The sequence below is a fragment of the Procambarus clarkii genome, chromosome 42 (assembly GCF_040958095.1).
Source record: "Procambarus clarkii isolate CNS0578487 chromosome 42, FALCON_Pclarkii_2.0, whole genome shotgun sequence".
NCBI lineage: Eukaryota > Metazoa > Arthropoda > Malacostraca > Decapoda > Cambaridae > Procambarus > Procambarus clarkii.
This window is the reverse complement of record NC_091191.1, coordinates 6680344-6701380: the sequence shown is the minus strand read 5'-3', so window position 1 is coordinate 6701380 and position 21037 is coordinate 6680344. Positions and strand designations below refer to the sequence as shown.

Here is a 21037-nt window from a genome sequence, read left to right as displayed (position 1 = left end):
AGTAGACATAATTGAATTATAATCTTCATAAGAATAACACCCGCGGGTGTATATACAACACATCCTCCCAATGTCTACAAACATGTTCGAACGCACAACACTAGACCGTGGCCGGTTTTGGGGAAACTTCTATTATATTTATTGTATGATATTTATACTTGTATATAACAATACATATTAAAGGTGAATGCCGAATGCCTAATATTAATTGACAAAAATTACATCATGAAGCAACACGTTTGTCCCTACATATCTTTTGTGCTTTAGGATTTTACTATGCGCTATTGTACTTGTGCGCTGGCTGGCGTTTCACAACTGGGTCACCATTGTCTTTATTTATTGCAAGTGCATCAATTTTATTTTATTATGTAATTGGCATTGATGACCTTCTTTCGGACGTCGAACTGGCGCCGTTCTTAGATATTGTGCAAGACTGGAACATACGTATATTTCGTATGAAGGAATCTTTTCGTAGTCATATGGTGTTTCCATGCATGCAAGATAAATTGGTCCAATGACTCCTCGGGATTGCGCATGTGGGAAATTACGCTCAGTAGTACACAAGCGTCTTTTGAACTCTTTCTGCCTATGGAGGCTTTTTCATATTGTTCTAAATGCTTTCTAGTGTGATCTCTGTTTGTAACGTAATACATATAATAATGGTAATATTTATGAATGTACTTTGCCTAAACAATCACAATCATTATCATAATAATGTTGATTGAAGGAACGACGACGATTGAATGATCAGATAGAGATAAATGCACAATAACCCAACAACCAAAGAAAACGGATAGTTGTAAAAACAACATAAGCGAGATTGCGAGAATCTGATAACACACCATGGATCAGCTGACGCCATAAACACAACACCCCGCCCTACGGTGCGGCAAGTCTCCCTCTAACTATACACCTCTGTATTAGTCGCCGCTCCTCTGTCTACACCACAACGCAATAACCACTTCTGGAACTTATCATCCTCCTCAACATAAACGCCTCTCCCAACATCTGTACTGGTACAGTCATCGGGAGGACAAATCCTTCATGCAAACTGCACCTACTATGAAGCAGTCCCGTCGCTACGGAGACTATTGTAGCATACGACTCTATAATTACATGACGGGTCACTCATTCCCCAAGATGTGGTGGTGTTTGTAGACTCCAAGACTACTCAACTAGCTTTCTCTTGTCGTATACCAAAAAACTTCGGCCAAGAAATGAAATCACAGATGAGGCGACTACTAAAGCACATTTATTAACATCTAACAACCCTCCCTCTAGACCAACATGAAAGCTCGTTCTGCTCTTTGGCAACCCAAATTAGGACCTCTACTTCAGACATCATGGATGGCAAACCATCATTCTGATGCATCTTCAAGTCCATATCCCGTCATTACACCAGGATTCTCTGTTTGCCTTACACGTTTACGTGTAGATCGTACTCGACTCTCTACCCATCTCTTCTGTCTTCGAATGAATGACTCCTGCTTGCTGGTGATGCCCACACTATATGTTGTGGATGCTGCAATGAGTTGATAAGTGATATTTTTAATATTCTATTATTTAATATCCATAACCTTCGACTATATTACAGCACAATCTGTTTCTCTTTTCTGCAGGCTGCTGCCTCCTCACCTCTTGAAAGTGGGTAATGATAAAGCATGTATGTATAAATATGCATTTCATTATTTCAAATAAAATTGTATATTTTCCTATAATTTATAAGATTTTATTTTTTATTTTTATTAGGAAAGCAGTATCTTGTATATGAAGAGATGCAATGGAGGAAGCTGAAATAAAAGAATACACTTACGTTATTGTGGGTGGAGGCATAGCAGGAGTTACCTGTGCTGAACACGTAAGTTTCAGGTGTTAGACCTACATGTGCTGAATACAGAAGCAACTGAGTGTTCTACTCATAAAAGAAGCTTTTCATTATACTGTTCAGTACACTCAGTGCCTAGTTATAATTGCAGATAAACTGTTCTATTTTTGTTTAGTGTTAATTTTTGCAGTTTAGACTGCCTTTCTCTATACTACTTTTCTATCTGTGAGAATAATTATAGAAATTTAAATGAATATGGTAGTAATCTATATTACTGTACATCTTTACAGCTGCACATCTTGCATCCTGAAATTACAATTTTGGTCATTTCTGCCACATCAGTTATTAAGGCTGTTACAAATGTTATGCCTCTGACCAAAACTTTGGATTTTTTTAATGTGGAAGAACGACCAGCAGAGGAACTTGAAAGTCACTGCCCTGGTGTGACGGTTGTAAATGACACTGTTGTTCGTCTTGATTCTAAGAAACAGGTGAGAGAAATTGAAAATTTAAATGTTTTAATTTAAAACAGTCTAAACATGGAGATGATCTATACATTTTATTTAAAGCTGAATAGATTTGCATTTGTAGTACAGTAAATGGTTCATGAATTATTTGATTGAACTATTGTAACAAGTTATGTGCTGCCAAGTGGTAGAAATTTGGTGTCTACTACCAAGTTCTGCCTTCAAGTACATGTTAGCCGATATGCTAATGGTGGTGTATTTGTATTTAATCATTTAAGGGATGCAATTTAATAACTTATTTAAATAAAGTAATACCATAGGTATGTGTACAGTTTTTGTATATGTCTAAACTAATAAGTATCAAATGTTCTTTGCAGTATATCTACACATCTATGGGTAGATGTTTCTCCTATAGACTGTTGTGTATCTGCTCTGGAGCTAGTCCAAAATTGATTGAAAATAGCCCACACATTGTTTGGATACGTGATGTACAATCAGCACAACAGTTTCAGTCACGTATTCAAAAGGCAAAAAGAATACTCATTGCAGGAAATGGCGGTATTGCTACTGAAATGGTGTATGAAATCACAGGTAATATATTTTCATAGTCTATGAATGTTATGTGTATTCGGTTAATTTAATTCTTTTTATTGGTTTCTGTTGGGCCCCCTTATTTGCTCTCTGAAGCTACAACCTGGAATAACATAGCCTTAGGAAAACACCATACCTCTGAGACCCACAAGAATATACTGCGAATTAGGACCAAAAGTCTTGTTCCCTCTTAAAAAGATGTATGAAGCCTAGGGATCAGAGATCAACCTACAACAGAGGCAGAAGGCCAGAAGGCAAAAGTTTCACCAAAACAATCAACTGCTTCAAATAAATTTTAACCCTGATGAATACAGTGCAAATAATCATTACTTCAGGAAAATCACTGCTGAGATTTGCCAGCCCACCACCAGATGGCAGCCCAGGTGATTCAAGGTTTTGGCCAACCAGCTACCTCATTCAGAAGTAATGTGACTGGTAAAGGGGAAAAGGGGAAAGGGTTGCTTGTCTGATGGGGGCCCACTATTAGCTTTCAGATAAGTGATGTTGGCTGTCCCTGGAGCTTTTAGTTCTGTGTGGGCCATTACTCTGTGTTCCTTTTATTGCTTCACGTGTGTCTTGTGCCACCCACCTTAAGTGTGCCCAGTGTTTACAGTCTTGCTGTACCCTGTAGCTGTAATGTCAGGGGTAACTTCCCTGATGGCTAACTTGTTTTCCTTCCCCAGATAGGGTTATCTTCCCTCCCTTCCCAGGTTTTGAGGGTTGGGTTATCCCTCTGGCTCTGCTCTAGGCTACCCAACCATGGTTTCTTTCTCATCTCTCATAAGACACAGAAGGCAGTTCATTTTGATCATTTCAAGCTCTGTGTCAACTTATATGTTTGAGATTGGTAAGCCTAATACTAAAAACTGAAACCTTTAAGTAGCTTTGGTCCTAGTCATCCTTTTGAAGTTGAAGAGAATTGTCTTAAGAACATTGTGAAGTTGATTTGGGAGCTCTGTAGAAATTCATTGTCTTGAATGGTTACTTGTCTAATTTTATGCCCATGCTCATGATGCTCTGGATATCATTACTTTGAGTAAAGTACGTGATGCTAAACATCATCTCATCCTTATTAGCAATTCAGTTTTCTTAGGGTTTTGCATTAATCTTTTCAGCTCTTCATTCCTTAAATTAGATAGCTGAAATCCTTTATAATTTCTTTCTTTCCTTAGTGTGTAATAATGTCTATTAGATTTTACAGAAATGAAAATGGCAGAATGATGAGCTCAGAAAATATACTCATTGAGCATTTTAAATGCTCGTTTCTGCTGCTCACACTCTGTCCTTTCCCTCTCCATTTTTTTATGGCCGGTGATCTTTAGCTTGCCAGATGTATATGAGATTTTAATGAATACATGAGGTTGGGCGAGGTGCTGCTCCTTGTAGGTGGAGATGTGTGTCAAGCAGGAAATTGTGGTTGGTTGTTAGGTGTCTTAGAGTTCCCACTGGCAGTCATGAGTGCGACAACACTGCAAATCTAAATTTTGAGCTAGTGAACACTCCTAAAAACCCTATGTTCATTTCATCATATATTTTCTTCTGTGCTCTTAGTACTGTACCCTATATGACCCCGCAAGGATATCATAGCCCATGATAATTACAAAGTTACAGATTTTTTAGTACAATGGCTGGAGAAATAAATATCCTGAATACATTGAAGGAGTTGAGAGATGACAGTTAAGATTAAAATTCTAATACAGTTTTGAAGGCTTTTGAAAGTTACTAAAATTCTTGAGATAGTTTTAATGATAAATTCAGATGCTTGTACAATTTTTTTTATCGCATTTTGTTTATCCTTTCAGGAATTCAGATTGTCTGGGTAATCAAAGACAAGTACACGACAGCAAACTTCATCGATGCAGGGGCTGCAGAATTTCTTCGACCAGAACTAGACAAGGATAAACCCAAGAGTAATATAGTAAAGAGAACAAAGTACACTGTGGATAAGGAAAAGTCTAGTATCAAGAACCATCAGCTGAGAGATCTAAGCAGTCCTGTAAATTTTTAAACTTTATTTTCCTTCTGTAATATCTTAGGTTTTGACAGCTGCATCTTCGACACCCTCCTTCTGGTTTTCACCGTCTCCTTTCAGATATTTTATACATCTTTAATGACATCATTATTTTAATTGAATTGGATACTTGACAAAATCTTCATCCTTCCTTCTTTTTTTCTCTCTCTCTCCACATTACTGAATTTTTCACTCACTTTTCAGCTCAATTTTACCTCGCTCTCTTCAGTTTTATATTCTCCTTGCCTACATTTACCTGCTGTGTTCTTTACAAAAAAACTTGGTAAATGGATGAGTTAGTAATTACCTAAATGTAATTACAGTATAGTTATATACAGTACTGTAATTCCAGGTACCTAAGTGTGGTACATTTTAATGCTCACAAATGTTATGAACTGTTTCTTAATATTTCTCCATCCATATATATACTGTATATTTAAACATGATACTAAAATTTGGTAGCATAGATTAGGCTCCTCCTCACAACACCTTTGACGTGATCCTCTGGTGACAGTGTACCATCCAGAACCACCCCGAAATATCTTTCTTTGCAAGTTATTTAAGTGTAGCAAATTTGTCACCTTTCTTCCATTTTGTGCAAAAAGTTTGTTTTTAACCATAATGTATCAATTTTTTAAGCTTAAGCACAAACAAATATGAATTTTTAATTGAACTAACACTATATATAATGTACAGCATATAGGAAATATATATCTCTTTTGTACCTGTGTAGAGAGTACATTCATGCTGATTAAGTCAGCAACTCGATAACCCATCCCAGTCACCCCTTCCCTCCTTCCCATACCATGAGGAGGAGTTTGTTCTATATTCACTAACTTTTTTTTTTTTTTATGTATTATGTTAATTTCATTATATTTCTTCATTTATGCTGAGATTACTTAGATCTGATGCCACTCCCTGCATCTGAATGCTACTTTCCACATTTGCTGTCTCATCCCCACTGCTGCTGTCTACATCCATTGGCACTTTCCACACCCACTGTCATTCCAACACAGTGCACTCTTTTTGCTCATTATGGATGGGATGCAGCTAAAAGCAGTAACGGAAGTCTATACAAGCCAAATAATACACTGGCAGAGATTAAAATAGTTGGAGTAGCTTATTTATGTATTATGTACTGTTTAAAAGGATGGAACAGCAGTAATAGGAGGAGCTCTTGGACCAGACTGGCACACAGGACTTGAATTGAAAGGTGATAGCCAGCGCAGGGTTACCATAGAGACTGAAGTTGAGATTAAGAAGATACTAGAACCAGTAGATGTCAAGCAATCTGGAAGAACAATAACAGACTTGAATTCTGAGAAGGGTAAGTACTGTGAATGTAATGAGTTAAAGGTCCTGTACTGTAATTTGTTACAGTATATTGTTCTCAGTATGTTGCTTTTCTGAGTTAGAACCCCTCAGTAGGTCTCTTTAGCCTTAGCACAACTAACACCTGGGCATTGTAAAAATACTAGACTTCCGGGTGATTTTGTGTTCTGTGAGGACAAGTATTCATGCAAAATGTGTTGGCCACTGATAAAGGGGTAGAGGAACAAAGGAGAGCATACAAGAGATCTTAAATTATCCAGTTATCTATATACCAAATTCTCAGTTTAATCAGTAACAGAGAAAATTAGGTTATGAGTATCAGTTTGGCATCACATTGCTTGTAAATGGATGAAAATACCAAATATGTTTCAGTTAGTATTTGGCGTCATCAAATAGCAGCCACTCGTCAGAAAAAAATAACCTTAGATAATCTAACCAAATACTGTGTAGTAAACCTATAAAAGCCTATATACATCATATACACCATCAATACAGTCAAAATTGGCAGAAATGTGGTGTTTAATAACTTGAACATTCATAAAGGCTTTGGAGAAAGTTGTACATATAAATGATAGTAAGAGTAGCAGATTGCATTAAACCAATACAAAAAATGGCTCCTACCAGTCCTCATGGATGCTCACTCTTCTCATGTGTTCATCTATCTGTGTTTTTATACACAATTGATGCATCCACAATAATTTACCCCAAAGAATGAAGTAGAATGTTTACTAACATGAAAATCAATAACAAGAACCTGGGAAAGTTAAACGTATAACAGTGTTTCTGTTGGATGATGTGTGAAACTCTCACCTTTATCTTTAACTAGCCCCCTTCTTCCAACTTTCTTCAACAGTCTGCTTTATCTTTATTTAAAGGATGGAGCGCCGCCCTGCTCCTTATTGTCCTAGTTGCATTGTCCCTCTTACGGTCGTGCATGTCCTTCTTGAATGTCCTGACTTCCAGGACGAGCGTATGTCTTGCTTTCCGACCGCCCCTCGCGGTCACCTGTCCCTCGATAGAATTCTTGGTGACTCGGATACTTTTGATATCGTTCGCCTTATGCGTTTTTGTTCTCGTATTGGCATCCTTGGTGATATTTAGCGCCCTCTGATTATTTTGCGTCTTTGATGGTGCTACATAGCCTTCCCGGTTTGGTGCCTTCTTTTGATAATTACTTACTTACTTTATTTAAAGGATGTCCATTAGAGATACAGTACTGTATCTCCTTTGAGGATGTTGGGTACCTTTTCTGTTACCTCTTGAGTCGACACCAAACGCCAACAAAAGTAAAGCCAACTATTAGGAAGCAGCTGTATTTAGAGAGGCAGATTTTGACCCTGGCTTATGGTAGTTCAGTGTAGGTTTTGGAGGAGTAATAAGAAGTAATTATCAAAAGAGGGCAACAAGTCTAGAAGACTATTTAACCCAAAGTTTTGGAGGAGGCTAAGCATGAGTTTTAGCCCTTGCAGTACTCAGTACATAAGCACCTGGATACTGGCAGTACTACTGAAAGCCTACCAGAAAAGAGCATTTCATTACATTCAACACATGATTTATTATTTCAGACTGTTTAAATTGTGTCCAATACATACTCATTTGTGGATATTTAACTTGAAGGATAATTTATTAATGTACTGTGTTTTTTTCTAATCATACAGAAGAATGGCCTGTCTATGTGGAGCTAACAAATGGAAAAATATATGGCTGTGACTTCATTGTGTCAGCTATTGGCGTTACACCCAATATCTCTGCTTTTTTAGAAGGTAATTGAAGTTTATTAACACATGCTTCTGTATTGTTATTGCTTATTGATATGTACCAGATGAGGGGCATAGAGACAGCACCACACAAACATCCCTTCCAAAAAACTGAGGTTGAAGCTTACAATTTATATTGTGAAATTTGTATAGAAACACAGTTTTTATAATAATGTTTAATTAATAATTAGTTGATTATTGTGAGTCATATCTTTGGGGGTGGTTAGACATTGGCTGGGGAGACCTCAATAAGTTAGTCAGGTTACTATTTCTAAAAATTGGAAACCAAACCAATTAAAGTACACTGCAGAATTTTCTGGTTCATGCATGCCTCATAAAGTGACCTTTGTAGATAAACTGGAAAATTACACATGGAGCTCAAGATTTTTGTAGTTTTACTGTAACTGTTTTATACTGCTCATTTAAGGAAACAACTTTAAAGTTGGAGAGGATGGTGGCTTCCTGGTTGATGACAAAATGAGAACATCTGAAAAAAATGTGTATGCAGCAGGAGATGTTTGCACACCTGATTGGCATCTGGCCCCACATTGGTTTCAGGTCAGTAAATACATATTACATGTGTGTAATTATCGAAGTATTGTTAAAGGATGAGAGCTATGCTCATAGTGTCCCGTCTTCACAGGACTCTTTGTCATATAACGCTTTGAAACTATTGATGGTTTTGGCCTCCACAACTTTCTCGCTTAACTTGTTCCCACCATCCACAACTCTGATTGTAAAATAAAATGTTCTAATTTTTTTCAGCACCTTTGTTTCCTTAGCTTGAATCTATGACCTCTTGTTCTTGAGGTTGCTGGTGTCAGGAATGCCTCTTCGTCAATTTCATCAATTCCCATTATTATTTTGTAAGTGGTGATCATATTGCCTTCTTTTTTTTTCTCTTCTATCTTCTAGCTTTGGTATATTGAATGCCTCTAGTCTCTCTTCATAACTCTTGGTTTTCAGTTCCGGAAGTCATTTTGTAGCATGCCTTTGCTACAAAAATGGCTTGTGCTTGGACCTGACTTGAACTGTGTCAGTCTCAGTCTATATTAACCAGTCAAATCTCTGGTTATCCAGATATGGTAAATTTTTATCCAGACTCAGTTTTGGTCAGATAACCTAAATTTCTGGTTCATTGGGCTTTGGATAACCAAGCTCATACAGTATAACAAAAAACTCAATCCTAGATACAGTAGGTCCATGATCTTTAATATAAGAAAAAAGTCCTAAATACTATACTTTGTAAATTTTGTTTAATTTACAGTGAAATTGCAAATATGTAATAGATCACTGCACTTTCAGATGCGGCTCTGGACTCAGGCACGTCAAATGGGATCATATGCTGCTAAATGTATGTGGTCATCACTTGTCCAGGAAGAAATTTACATGGATTTTTGTTTTGAGCTGTTTTCTCATGCTACCAAATTTTTTGGCCACAAGGTCATCCTTCTCGGCCTCTTTAATGGCCAAGGACTTGAACGCAAATATGAAATTCTCTTAAGGTATACTAAAGGTAAGGCTATATTTCAGTACTGTACCAAAATATAAAAATAGTTTGGAGATGTGTGTAAAATACTAGATGGCAGCACTGATCTGTGCAGGGCCTCACTTGGCACTTCTTCACTCTGAGACTTCTTCTCATACTGTGGGTCTAATTAATTTAAGAGAAAGTTCTTCATTCATAAGTGTGCCCCTTACTTCTCGTAAGTTATAATTTAAAAAAAAAAACATCATTGTGTGGAACCTTACACACGCTTTCTTAAAATACTCGCCCATGGTCTCTATTGTTGCTTTCGAATAATGTTATTGTTCTAGTCCATGTACTGTACACATTTCATTCATTTACTTCATCCTGATTTCTTGTTGTCTTAAATATCTATGGTTAGTGACACTGGCATATAGATCAAGCTTTTGATATCGTAACCATCCTCTCAAGAAAACAGAGCAGGGTTTTCCCTCTCAGAAAATAGAAAGCAAAGCAGAGCAGAGCAGGTCTGGATTAGCTCACACAAGGGAAAATAGTTTCAAACTCAACAAGCCATAATATAAGACAGGAAAGAGGAAATGCTTTTGTACCTGTTGGGTAATAAATCCATTGAATTGCCTACTCGCCAAAGTTATAAATCCTCATGAATAGTGGGAGGGTGAGGAGCTTTGACAAGTCACTGGTTTTCTGTTCCCATCAAGGACCCTTAGATAAATAAGATGATTGAATTTTGCTGGGTTCCCATCCATATTAGTGTTGCTTCAAATAATTTTTGCAATGCCACTGCCAAAGAGGTCATGTGTGTCTTTTCAATCTCCCAGAAATAAATTCCTTACTCTGATTTCTACTGTTATTCATAATGCAATCTGAATTAGTTGGATAGATGGTCAGCTATTTTTAATAACAGTGTGACCTATTCCTGTGGCCTTCTTCCTAGCCAACAAAGCAGCAAGTGTGGGAACTTCTCTGGCTAGGCTTCATAACAACCACATACAATTAACTCTCACACTAATGAAACAGACCTGCACCTGTCGGAACTGCATTGTTCCACTAAAAGTCTATCTCCTTGTAGAATATCATGTTTCATCAGGATACTCCACATATGTGATCATATAAAACTTTTGATCTGTAATTTTGCTTTCCCAATGTTCCTTTGAATCATGCGTCTGTCAATAAATTTGAGATGACAAAGTTATTGGATTCCCCAACTTGTCTTTCTGCACTAAACAGTATTGACCTTCTGAATTACTGCATGTCATGAAACTTATAGTCTGGGAGTGCTGTATAGTCTTCTGAGCTTGGCACCTTTCGATATCTAATTACTTGCTAAAAATGAGGTACAGCAAGTGTTGGATTATATACCAAGTACGAGTTTCATTTTGAAGTTTACGTGTACAGTACTGTATCAGTTTTTTGTGGTCATGATTTTATATATAAGCAGAAGATTATTTTTCAGGAATGGAATATATAAAGTGCATAATGGTTGACGGTCGTATGCAAGGAGCAGTATTGATTGGCGAAACAAATATGGAAGAGACCTTCGAGAACCTCATTCTCAATCAAATGGATCTCTCCGAGTATGGTGAAGACTTACTTAACCCAGATATCGACATTGAAGATTACTTTGACTGAATAAGGAGTGTTTCAATTCCAGTTATCAATTCCTCCCCCTGTAATGGTTCCCTTAAAGTAACGAACCTACTTTGAATGTGAATATAATTTTTAACTACTGTACTAAGAACTTTGATGGTTTAATAAATTGCTCTTAAAAATACTATTTTCAGTTGTTACCATTACTGAACAAAATAAGCAGTTCTTTGAGGCATGATAAGGGAAGTATTTTAATATTTTATTTTATACTTGTATAGGCATCCAATGCTACACAGAAAAGTTTAGTGCCAGCAGTAATTTCCTTTCTTACTTTCCCGCACCTCACGGATGACCAGCAAAAGAAATGTAGGCGTCAAAACCAGAAATATCTTCTCGAAGTAGTGATGTAGACAGGTCAGTCACTTTACATTTAACAAAATGCCAAAATTTCTTTCATCCTAAATTTCTAAACAAAATTTACTTCATCCTAAACCTGCTTCCAACACTTAGTACTATGCTCTGCCTTCCCCTTCATATCTAAACTCAAATTTCTTACTAATACCCTTCATCCTCTTGACGTAAAGCTCGCCTTTCGACAAACTAACACTCTTCATAGCAATCTAGTTCACAATGCTGCCCCTGCTTCTAATGCTGCTGGTGTCTACTCTTATTTTCTGTTCGTCTTGTCTTCTCCAATATTTTGGTGAAACTGGCCATACACTAAATAACACTTTTTTTGTGTGTTCTTTAAATCTAAGTCTGCAAGCACAAACAATGCGCTCTTCTGTCAAGTTAGGAATTCCATTTATCCTATTGATTGGTCTTCTTCTAAAATAATCTTTCCTGCCTCTACTTTTCACAGATGCTGTCTTGTTAAATGGGCTCTGATACACAACCTATCCAACCTGAACCAGAGTCCTGGCTTTGTTGCTGTTGACTCTTCCCTTTCACAGTACATACCCAAATGTTCTAAACTGTCCAACAAACATTACCTAACATAAGCCTGCTCTTCATTTTTCTCTTTCTTTTTCTTACGTTCCCATTCTTACTCCTATTTTTACACCCTTTATTACACCTTCCCTTCCGTACCTTTTGCCATGCTCTTATCTTCGTCTTTAGATGTCCTCCTCCTGCCTTACTTAATGCCTGTGCCTCCCTTGTCTCATCATAGTGGTCCAAGACAGACCGAAACGTCTTCATCTCTTCATCTTCGTGTGGTTTGGTCAACATTTCTTCAGCCATATTACTGTGACTCATCATCTGCAAATGCCAGCATATACCTCTGTTTCATTTTTTCTCTGAATGTTTACACTAAACCTATTGATGTGATTTTGCATTACAAATATAGCATGACATTGTGCACCTCCCACAAGCTGTCTGCTTATCTAATTCGGAGACGGGAGCATTGAATCCTGGAACCGACAGGTCTTTCATGTAGAGACCAAGTGTTTATTAAAGATTGCTTAATTTTTGAAACGTAATACACAACATACAGAAGCAATCGTAATATACTTAGGGAAGTAGAAACTACTACTAGCGACAGTAAAGTATATCGCTAGCTCTCAAAAAGAAAATCGGGTGCAGTACAACCAAAAGCAAATTATTCATGATTGATTTTACTTTTGACCCACTAATTTCAAATGTTAAATAGTAATTCCATGGCAACCATGCTCTAAATCCATATAGTCATGCTGACTTTGGTCTGTACAATTCTTCTTGTCAGTTTATATATACATACTTCATTCACTGCCACCTTACAAACTTGCTTCCATCTAGCTGTCTTTTGTTGTATGTCATGGGTTGTCCACACTACTCGTGCTTCCTCACATACACACTTGCATTGTACAGACATCTTCCCAACCTACCATCTCGATACACACGGCTCCATCTTGTGGTTCATAAATTTGTGCTCCAAATCTTTCGTTCCTTACTGTATTACATCACACACACTTTTCAGTGCATGTTAATACCACACCATTGTCTCGCATATAAACATTGATAGTTATTACCATCCCTTAATGCAGCTTATGTTGAATTTATTCCTATCTAACCAGAGTTTTCATTGTACTAACCACTTCCAAAACCTTTACTTGACCTACTGTACTTACTTCGTTTGCAAAAATTCTTTGTGTAAATCACAAAATACCATAGTTAAAACTGTTAAAAAGTGCAGTTAAATATCACGAGCATCAATAAAACGATCAACCAATAGAATTTTGTACTTCATCTGTGCCTAGATACTTATCTTGCTTTCCATTATCAAAGAAATCCAGGTACAATAAAAGACATGAAAATATTGAGACTTTATATCACCTCTTCGCTCTCCTACAACACACCACACAATTTAATAACAAGCATGACTGATGTACACACTAAATAACATCAAAAATTTGTGGAATGAAACTGTCAACTCTGACAAGCATAGAAATAAAACCTGATATCTTGCTTGTTCATCCACACACCATATAAGTTTAGAACCATGTATCCTTTGTTGAACATTATTTCACTAAGAACTATACACACATTATCCAGGTGACCAAACAAGCAGGTGTTCACCAGGTAACCTCTTCACTGAATAACTTTATGCCAAGTCTGAATTTCAAATCCTTGTAAACAAAATAAAAAATTTCCTTCAAAAGGAATGCATTTCTTTATATCAACAAACAAGTATATCAATAAACCCCCTTCAAGAATACTCAATGTATATATTACAACAAACACAAAGTACATTGAACAAATGTAAAATTGATGACTGGACTTGGGCAGTTGGGATGGATGAACTGAAGACACCATGTATCATTAGTTCAGGCATTCCTGGAAGAGTAATAAGATTAGGATAAATAAATTAATGCCTCATTATATTAATATACAAGGGTGTCATTACTGTGATGAACTTCTGAAAGCAGCATGCTAATTATTCTGTGTGTGTTTCTTTCGAGATGAAACTTACAGACGAGTCCATTTTATAAGTAAAACTGACGGCAGGAACTTTCCTTTAATTTTTAAACTTTACATGCATTTTTAAAATTCATCAATAGATTGTAGCTTTGAAGCATAGATTCCAAAACAAGTAAATAATAATTATTATATTCATGAAAATATTATGACTACATGCACGCAAGATATTTTTTTTCCCCATAGTAAGCATGAGTTCATAATGAAAATTCAAACCCACAATTCTTAAATCAGAAGTGCATTTGCAATTGTGTAAACATCCTCATATGAATGTTGTATCTCTTGGTATCCCCAATGTGGCTTTTGAGGCATGAACCAGTTCATAATCTACAAGGGAATGCTTTGTACATTATTCAACCCTCCCCCCATGCAGATAATGTAACATGTACAGCCATATTTTACATTATTGCTAGTGTGTCACCAGGTAACCCAGATACAGCACTATGCTGCACAAGTAACTGCAAAGGATTCCTATCAGGGTAAAAAAATTTGTTGTGGTAAGACAAGAGGGAAAATACATTGTTATGCCTATTTCTCATAGTAGTTTCTTCTACAAAATTGTTTACAAATGCGACTGGAGCCACATTAAAAAAAAAAAAAAGTTATCATTTATACCCTAATACTTCCAATGCTCCATGGGTGCATTACACAGGTACTAGTCCTGGTTCTCCTGGTAGTTAAGCTATTTTCTCTTAGCCAAGATTTTTTTAAGATCCAGTTACTTACATTCTATTTTTTCAAAGATAAGGTGATGACCCCAAAACAGTGTAAGTAAACCAAGACCATCAACTTTTCCACAGGCCTATAAACTCTGACTCTGCGTACTCAGGAAAACCTGAACATCACTTACTTCACTGAACTATTGTTCAGTGAAGTGGGTGAGAAAATCCAGTCTGCAAAGTGTGTATTGCAACCAGTGAGGTTTACTGGAGTTGAGAGATTTGCTGAAGTGAGGTTTCATAGTATTTTTAGTAATATTTACAAATAAAATACGAAGACTGGTATTAATAGAAAAAAAATCCGACGAGATGGTAATTCTTCTCGGTGACAAACTGGTGTTTATATAGTTTGAGTATAGTTGATATAGTCAAGTATTTTATATAAACGTTTATTTCTGCTAGTACAAGAAACTATTTGCATCTTTGTGTATAATCAGCAATTAGGAGGAAGTATATACTAGGCTACTGACCTCATCACCTATATGTGGCAGACACTGTGACTAGACTAGTACAAGAATTGGTAGGGCTTGGCTATGAGGACTTCATCGAGGAAAATCCCATTTGACAAACTCTACAATATAATGGGATTCAGTTCTAGATGATAGGAAAAAGTTCTACAAGATGATGGGATTCAAACAAGAGAGAAAGGATCAAGCAATTTTAGCTAAAGTTGACTTGACAGATATAGTGGGCTGGGTATAATAAACATTTATGAAATACTAAGGTTGGTACAATATTTATAACAATGTGACATCCAAATTCCTGAAGTTTCTGCAAAATGGGTTGCTAAAAACCTCTGTACTCATGGATGGTTGATGCAAGAGCATGGCTACAAGTCAAGAGCATTTGAAAACTCTAATGCTGATGTAGCCAACTTTCTTTCCTGTCTGATAATGGGAAATGTAACTTTGCTTCGTCACTGGGACCACAAGTCAAAGCTGAACTGAAACCTATGCATTGGAAGCACTCAATATTCATGACAACCATATGCTAGCAAGATCATCTAAACTGTCTGGGATGCTAAAGTGATTATTAGATTGATTACCTGCTGCATAAAACAAAATGGTGAATAATATGCTGACCTAATGAAATCATGTGATATCCAGAAGAAACAACCTGGAATGCTCGCCTAATAGGTGCTGCTGCTGCTACTCCACAAATTACATGTCACCGTGTCAATTCAGGAAAGTGGTTTAAGATCAAATCGTCATCATCCCAGAGCCCAGATCTAGCCCTAAGCAAATATGACATGTTTTATAACCTGAAGATCCACCTCTGAGGACAGTTTTCAGGATGATTAGCCAGACAGACTTTCTACAAAAGCTGTAAATGCACAACTATGGTCAAATGGAGAAAACTAAGATTCACAGCAATACGAGGAATTTTGCAAATTGCACAAATTTCATTGTTTAGAGGAACATCCTCTAATGTTCATCCAGACACCTGGGATTCAGAATTGGAATTTGGACTTGGCAGCAACAGCTGGTTGATGGTGATAAAAGAATAAATCATCCAATGGAATCGACCTAACTCTGACAAACGGTTAGGTCTTGTTCAAGAATCAGTCCCCCATAAATCAGTACTGTAAAGATTAATGGTAAATATGAAATGAGTTATTTTTTATTTGAAATGTGAAGTTTTTAAAATATATGAGAAAATAACAAATAAATCTATGCAGGGATTTTTGTTGTATTTTGCAACTAAAATACTGTACATCTAATTTATTGGCAAGTTGTACTTGTGTGATGTAGTTATATTTAATACATAACATTACTTTATGTTGCCATGAGAAAGAGCAAGTAATTTTCTTTCTATAGTTTTACAACAATTCCAAATATACATTTTTTGTTTTTAAGCCTACAAGTACTGTACCTACTCTTTAATTAGACTCATAGAAATACAGTACACTATTCAGAATTTTGTATTCTCACAAAAAAATAGTTATAACATGCTTATAAAAGGTTTTGCACAAGCATTCAAGTTTTTCTTTGTATAATACAGTACTGAAATATTGTTAATATATTAAGAAGGTTAATTTATAGTGTTCTTTCAGCCTTAAATCTACAGTATTGCAAATTTGAAGACAAAACTCTAACCCAAAAGTTTACTCTGAGTGCAATTATTTAAAGTTCACTGCTTTACAATAAAAGATTTATGCCAAGGGATTAGTATCCTGTTTATTAACCTACAATATAAAGTTCGTTAGCTCAAGATGTTAACAGAAAAATTATAGCATTAAAAATTAAAGCATTTAAAATGAAAATCGTAAAGCGGTTAGGAAACGATCTATAATGTGCAGCTACAAAAAGCCAATGCAGTTAGTAAATAAAGCAGTGTCATACAAAATAAACTCAAACCCTAGCAAGGCCATAGATATTCCTCAGTCCATTTGCATGTCCTATGATACAAGAATTTTTATGAAAAAATTATGAGTGTTAACTCAAAGTGTTCAAATTAAACAAGCCATGCATGTGAGATAAACAAGTGGGAAGACGTTTGTAACAGCAAAGTACATAAAGGATTTATAATGATGTATTTGATTGCAGTGTGTGGGGGGGGGGGGGATATTAAGTTGGGTCCAGAATCTGGACACCAGAAGAGAATGTTTTGTAAAGAATACAAGAGTGTACAACAGATATTTTATTTCATGGGAGAAACTGAAAGATTACATGCAAGCCTTTATATCATGTTAAATGCATGGGACAATCTGAAAGATTTCCTGCCATGTCCAATGACAACACCCTTTGCAGTTAAGTGCAAAGGAGAACCAGGTGTTAAGAAAAGGACAGATATAAGACCCATATGATCATCAAATGTGAAGTAATGATCAAAATATATTATCAAGTCAGACATGTTCCAAAGCTTAAATGGGTCTACATATTATAAGTGTTGTGTAACGGAGACGCCCCAAGAACTTAAACCGGAAGTTTTCTCCCAAAAACATCACTCTGTGAAAATGAATCATGCTGCATGATGGCAATGTATTGTTTTATGTCTGAAGTGAATCACTGGAGGTGCTATTGATATCACCTTGAAATGAAGATTGCTTTTAAAATAACTTAAATTTCATAATTCATGAAGGCACTATTAATGTTCAGAAACACAACCTTTATGAAGAAACTAATTCCAAAAATAGCCACTACGAGACAAAACAATACATGACAGGTGAAGCTAATTCATGTGAAATATATAAAGAACATTATGCCACTAACTGGATGAAGCTTCCTAAAATGTGTATGTCAGCATGTGACAACAAAACCCTCACTGCCTCAGACATATTTCAAAACAGTTTCTGTACCCATGGCCAGTCTTTTCTGTTGTAGAATTTACTGAAGAGGATGGCAGTGGTGGGTACAAACTGTTTGAACTGTACTTGTCTAACAGTAAAAATTTGTCATTATGTGCAGACATTATTAGTGATACCTTAGTTAGAAAAGTTGACAAACAAAATACAGAAGAAAAAACCAAGACTTCCATTCAACAAAGTATTGATGACTTAGTAATTACAAGTTCAAAACAAATAATATTTTACTAGCAAGCTGTCAGTACCTTAAACCAAACCCCTTACTCCAAGTTAATTCTGTTGTGGCTGGGAAAACCTGTAAGATTTATTGTAGTAGGGCCCATACACCATCTTGACCTCCTGCCTGTAAAAGGCACCCAAAGAAAAGGCTAACTATTACCCTTCTTGGGATAAAAACTAAATAATGAAGCATAGTAACCAACATCACCAATAAACATTAATGCAAGAAACTTTACATTTACATTGACTGAGAAAAGTTTAGCAATGAAACTACCTCTATTAAACAATTGCATCTAATTAAATGTATATCATAACTATGACAAAATGAAGCACTGAATGTAATGAAACGTCCTTTTCTGGGTAGCCTTTTATATTTCTCTAGTGCACTGGCTCTAGTACCACAGGACCGATCTTGAGGTTATCTCGAGATGATTTTGGGGCTTAGCGTCCCCGCGGCCTGGCTCGACCAGGCCTCCTTTTTCCTACACACCCCCAGGAAGCAGCTCATAGCAGCTGTCTAACTCCCAGGTACTTATTTACCGCTAGGTAACAGTGGCATCAGGGTGAAAGAAACTGACCATTTTGTTTCCGCCTCCACCGAGGATCAAACCCAGAATCTCAGGACTACGAAATCAGAAGCACTGTCCACTCAGCTGTCAAGGCCAATCCCTAGGCACACCCACAAGAATAAGTCCCAAGCTCAAAATTCCAAGCCACTAGGAATGCAGAGCAAAGGGGTGAAAGACAAGCCAAAGGTAAGCTGAAACTACAGGAAACCAACATGCAGGAAAACCCAGTACATGTTGAAAACCCATTGAAACACCAGATACCTAGGATCCACAGTCTCGGTAATCGACTGAAAAAAGAGCCAAGTGCCAGGTTACAGAGCTCAGAGATTGACAGTGCACAGCCAGAAAATAGCCTTACGTACTGTCAGATTACAAAAAGTGCCATAAAGATTTGCCTGAGAATGGAAGCCTGAAGATATCCCCCCCCACATTGGTGAGGTACTCATTACCCTGACCACACAGACAGGCAGACATGCAACTCAACTGAACAAACCCTGAAACTCAACAAGAAACACCCAGTGGGGAAAGGAACATGCAACCATGGAGAATGATAGGCTCTCAGTGGCAAATGAAGCTACTGAGAGCCATGATACTTTAATTTTATCTAGCTAATATTCCACCTTGCTAGTAGAAATCTTAACTACTTAATGAACCTCTACACATCTGGAGAGGGCTTCGGGAGTTCTTTTACTTCCTGAGCCCAGCCTTGGGACAGGATAAAAAATAGCTATGTAGAGTGTGACAATAATCTCCTTCAAGAGATTGAGCCTGCTCTTCCCTTCATAATTACGTCTTCACAATTATATAAAAAGACTATGGAAGAAATGTCCAACAACGACAACAACACCAGCACCAGCAAGGCTTGCCAGGGTGAGCAGAAACGTATGCAACCAGCCACCTGTTCGAACTCCAACCACCAAACTACCCGTTGATCGCTACGGCTCCGCTGATTGGTCGCCGGTCTGGCTGCACCTGCACTCGCCCCCAATACTACCTGATGTCTGGGGTCGCCCCAACATCAGTCTTCAGAATGTTCCGTGCTTTCGTAGCCAGCACTCCTCCCAGCTAGACGTTAGCGTGTACTGAGAGAGGTGGTGGCTTTAAGCCAATATTCCAGCACCTCCCACTTAAACTTTGTGTTGCACTTCTTGTTATTTTGCCTTAACGTAACTTTCATTGTGTCATTTAAGTATTCTTATTATTTTGATTCATTGATTTTATTATACATATTTGTTTGTGCATTATTTTCATGTTTTGATTTATTTAACGTAATTAAAATTTCATTGTTAAAGTTTACTTGTGTTTTGTGTGTCTTCTCCTTACCTTACCACAGACGAAGTTCCAGTTTTTCTATTTTTTTTTATAACTATGTGACGAGGCCATACCCCTAGCCTTAAACAGCCGAACACCAACGCGTTACCGTCACAAGAGTCTGAGGCCAGGCTCTACATAGCTCAATCATGACACAAATAAGCAATATTCGACACTGACACTGCACATTTATGAGATATGCACAACAGTATAAAATACTGTCATTAAGAAAATTACAAATCAAGATCTTCATAGTGATTAGAGGACAGAATAGAAGGTCATAGAAACTGACACCACATGAGTCGCTACCAAATGAGCAGGACAGTCGAGCCTTATCTATTCCATCAGAAAATACATCACCATGGTTCCATCCTGATAAAAATCCAAGTATATATAATTTCAGGAATGCATTGGTTCACTAGAAGACAGCACAGATATACACATCCATGGGTGCCAACTTCACTATATTCCCAAGCTCATGGAAAACAAAAAACCAAATCAAGTGTATGGCCACCATTTTGAGAATAACTTGGATGGTACCACATTATTCTCAAAATTAAAATCAATCAGTTCCAAAAACTGACAAACGGTTTCAAGAGGACAGAATTAATCCAATACTTTATTTACTATATATCAATAGATGGCCAGTCTCGTTTGCTAAACACTCAAGAGAACTACGCTCATCCATAAAGAAGGAACCTGTGCCACCACTACCAGGGAAACTGAACTTTTTTTGCGAACCAGCTGAACTCCAGCTGGGATTTTTTTTTTTTTTTTTTTTTTTTTTTTTTTTTTTTTTTTTTTTTTTTTTTTTTTTTTTTTTTTTTTTTTTTTTTTTTTTTTTTTTTTTTTTTTTTTTTTTTTTTGCAGGGATATTCCTGTACAGGCCCTAAGCCTC

At 36.8% G+C, this 21037-nt stretch overlaps 2 protein-coding genes across 10 annotated transcripts in view; one reads left to right on the top strand and one right to left on the bottom strand.

The window, feature by feature from the left end:
- Window positions 1–810: 810 nt before the first annotated feature.
- On the top strand, window positions 811–13358 carry Pyroxd1 (pyridine nucleotide-disulfide oxidoreductase domain 1). Of its 7 annotated transcripts, none has more exons than XM_069339865.1 (11): window positions 812–884; window positions 1620–1644; window positions 1727–1858; window positions 2116–2316; window positions 2670–2883; window positions 4686–4879; window positions 6044–6221; window positions 7885–7989; window positions 8411–8541; window positions 9289–9499; window positions 10929–13358. In XM_069339865.1, the coding sequence occupies exons 3-11, from the start codon at window positions 1781–1783 to the stop codon at window positions 11102–11104; spliced, it is 1488 nt and encodes a 495-aa protein (XP_069195966.1). In that variant the 5' UTR covers window positions 812–884; window positions 1620–1644; window positions 1727–1780; the 3' UTR covers window positions 11105–13358. The 7 variants fall into 7 exon arrangements, with proteins under 7 accessions (XP_045618004.1, XP_069195966.1, XP_045618005.1 ...); XM_069339864.1 differs by having other exon boundaries at window positions 872–1016; window positions 1620–1663; window positions 1750–1858; XM_045762050.2 differs by lacking the exon at window positions 812–884 and adding an exon at window positions 1477–1494 and having other exon boundaries at window positions 1750–1858.
- OstDelta (oligosaccharide transferase delta subunit) overlaps window positions 13354–21037 on the bottom strand; it is a 25364-nt gene continuing 17680 nt past the window's right edge. For 2 of the 3 annotated variants that reach the window (XM_045762042.2, XM_045762043.2), the window contains exons 15-16: window positions 18286–18383; window positions 13354–13876 (exon numbers count right to left, since the gene is read on the bottom strand). In XM_045762042.2, the coding sequence (XP_045617998.2) occupies window positions 18311–18383 (73 nt within the window). In that variant the 3' untranslated portion in view covers window positions 13354–13876; window positions 18286–18310. The remainder of the gene's footprint in view (window positions 13877–18285; window positions 18384–21037) is intronic. The other variant, XM_045762045.2, reaches the window with a different exon arrangement.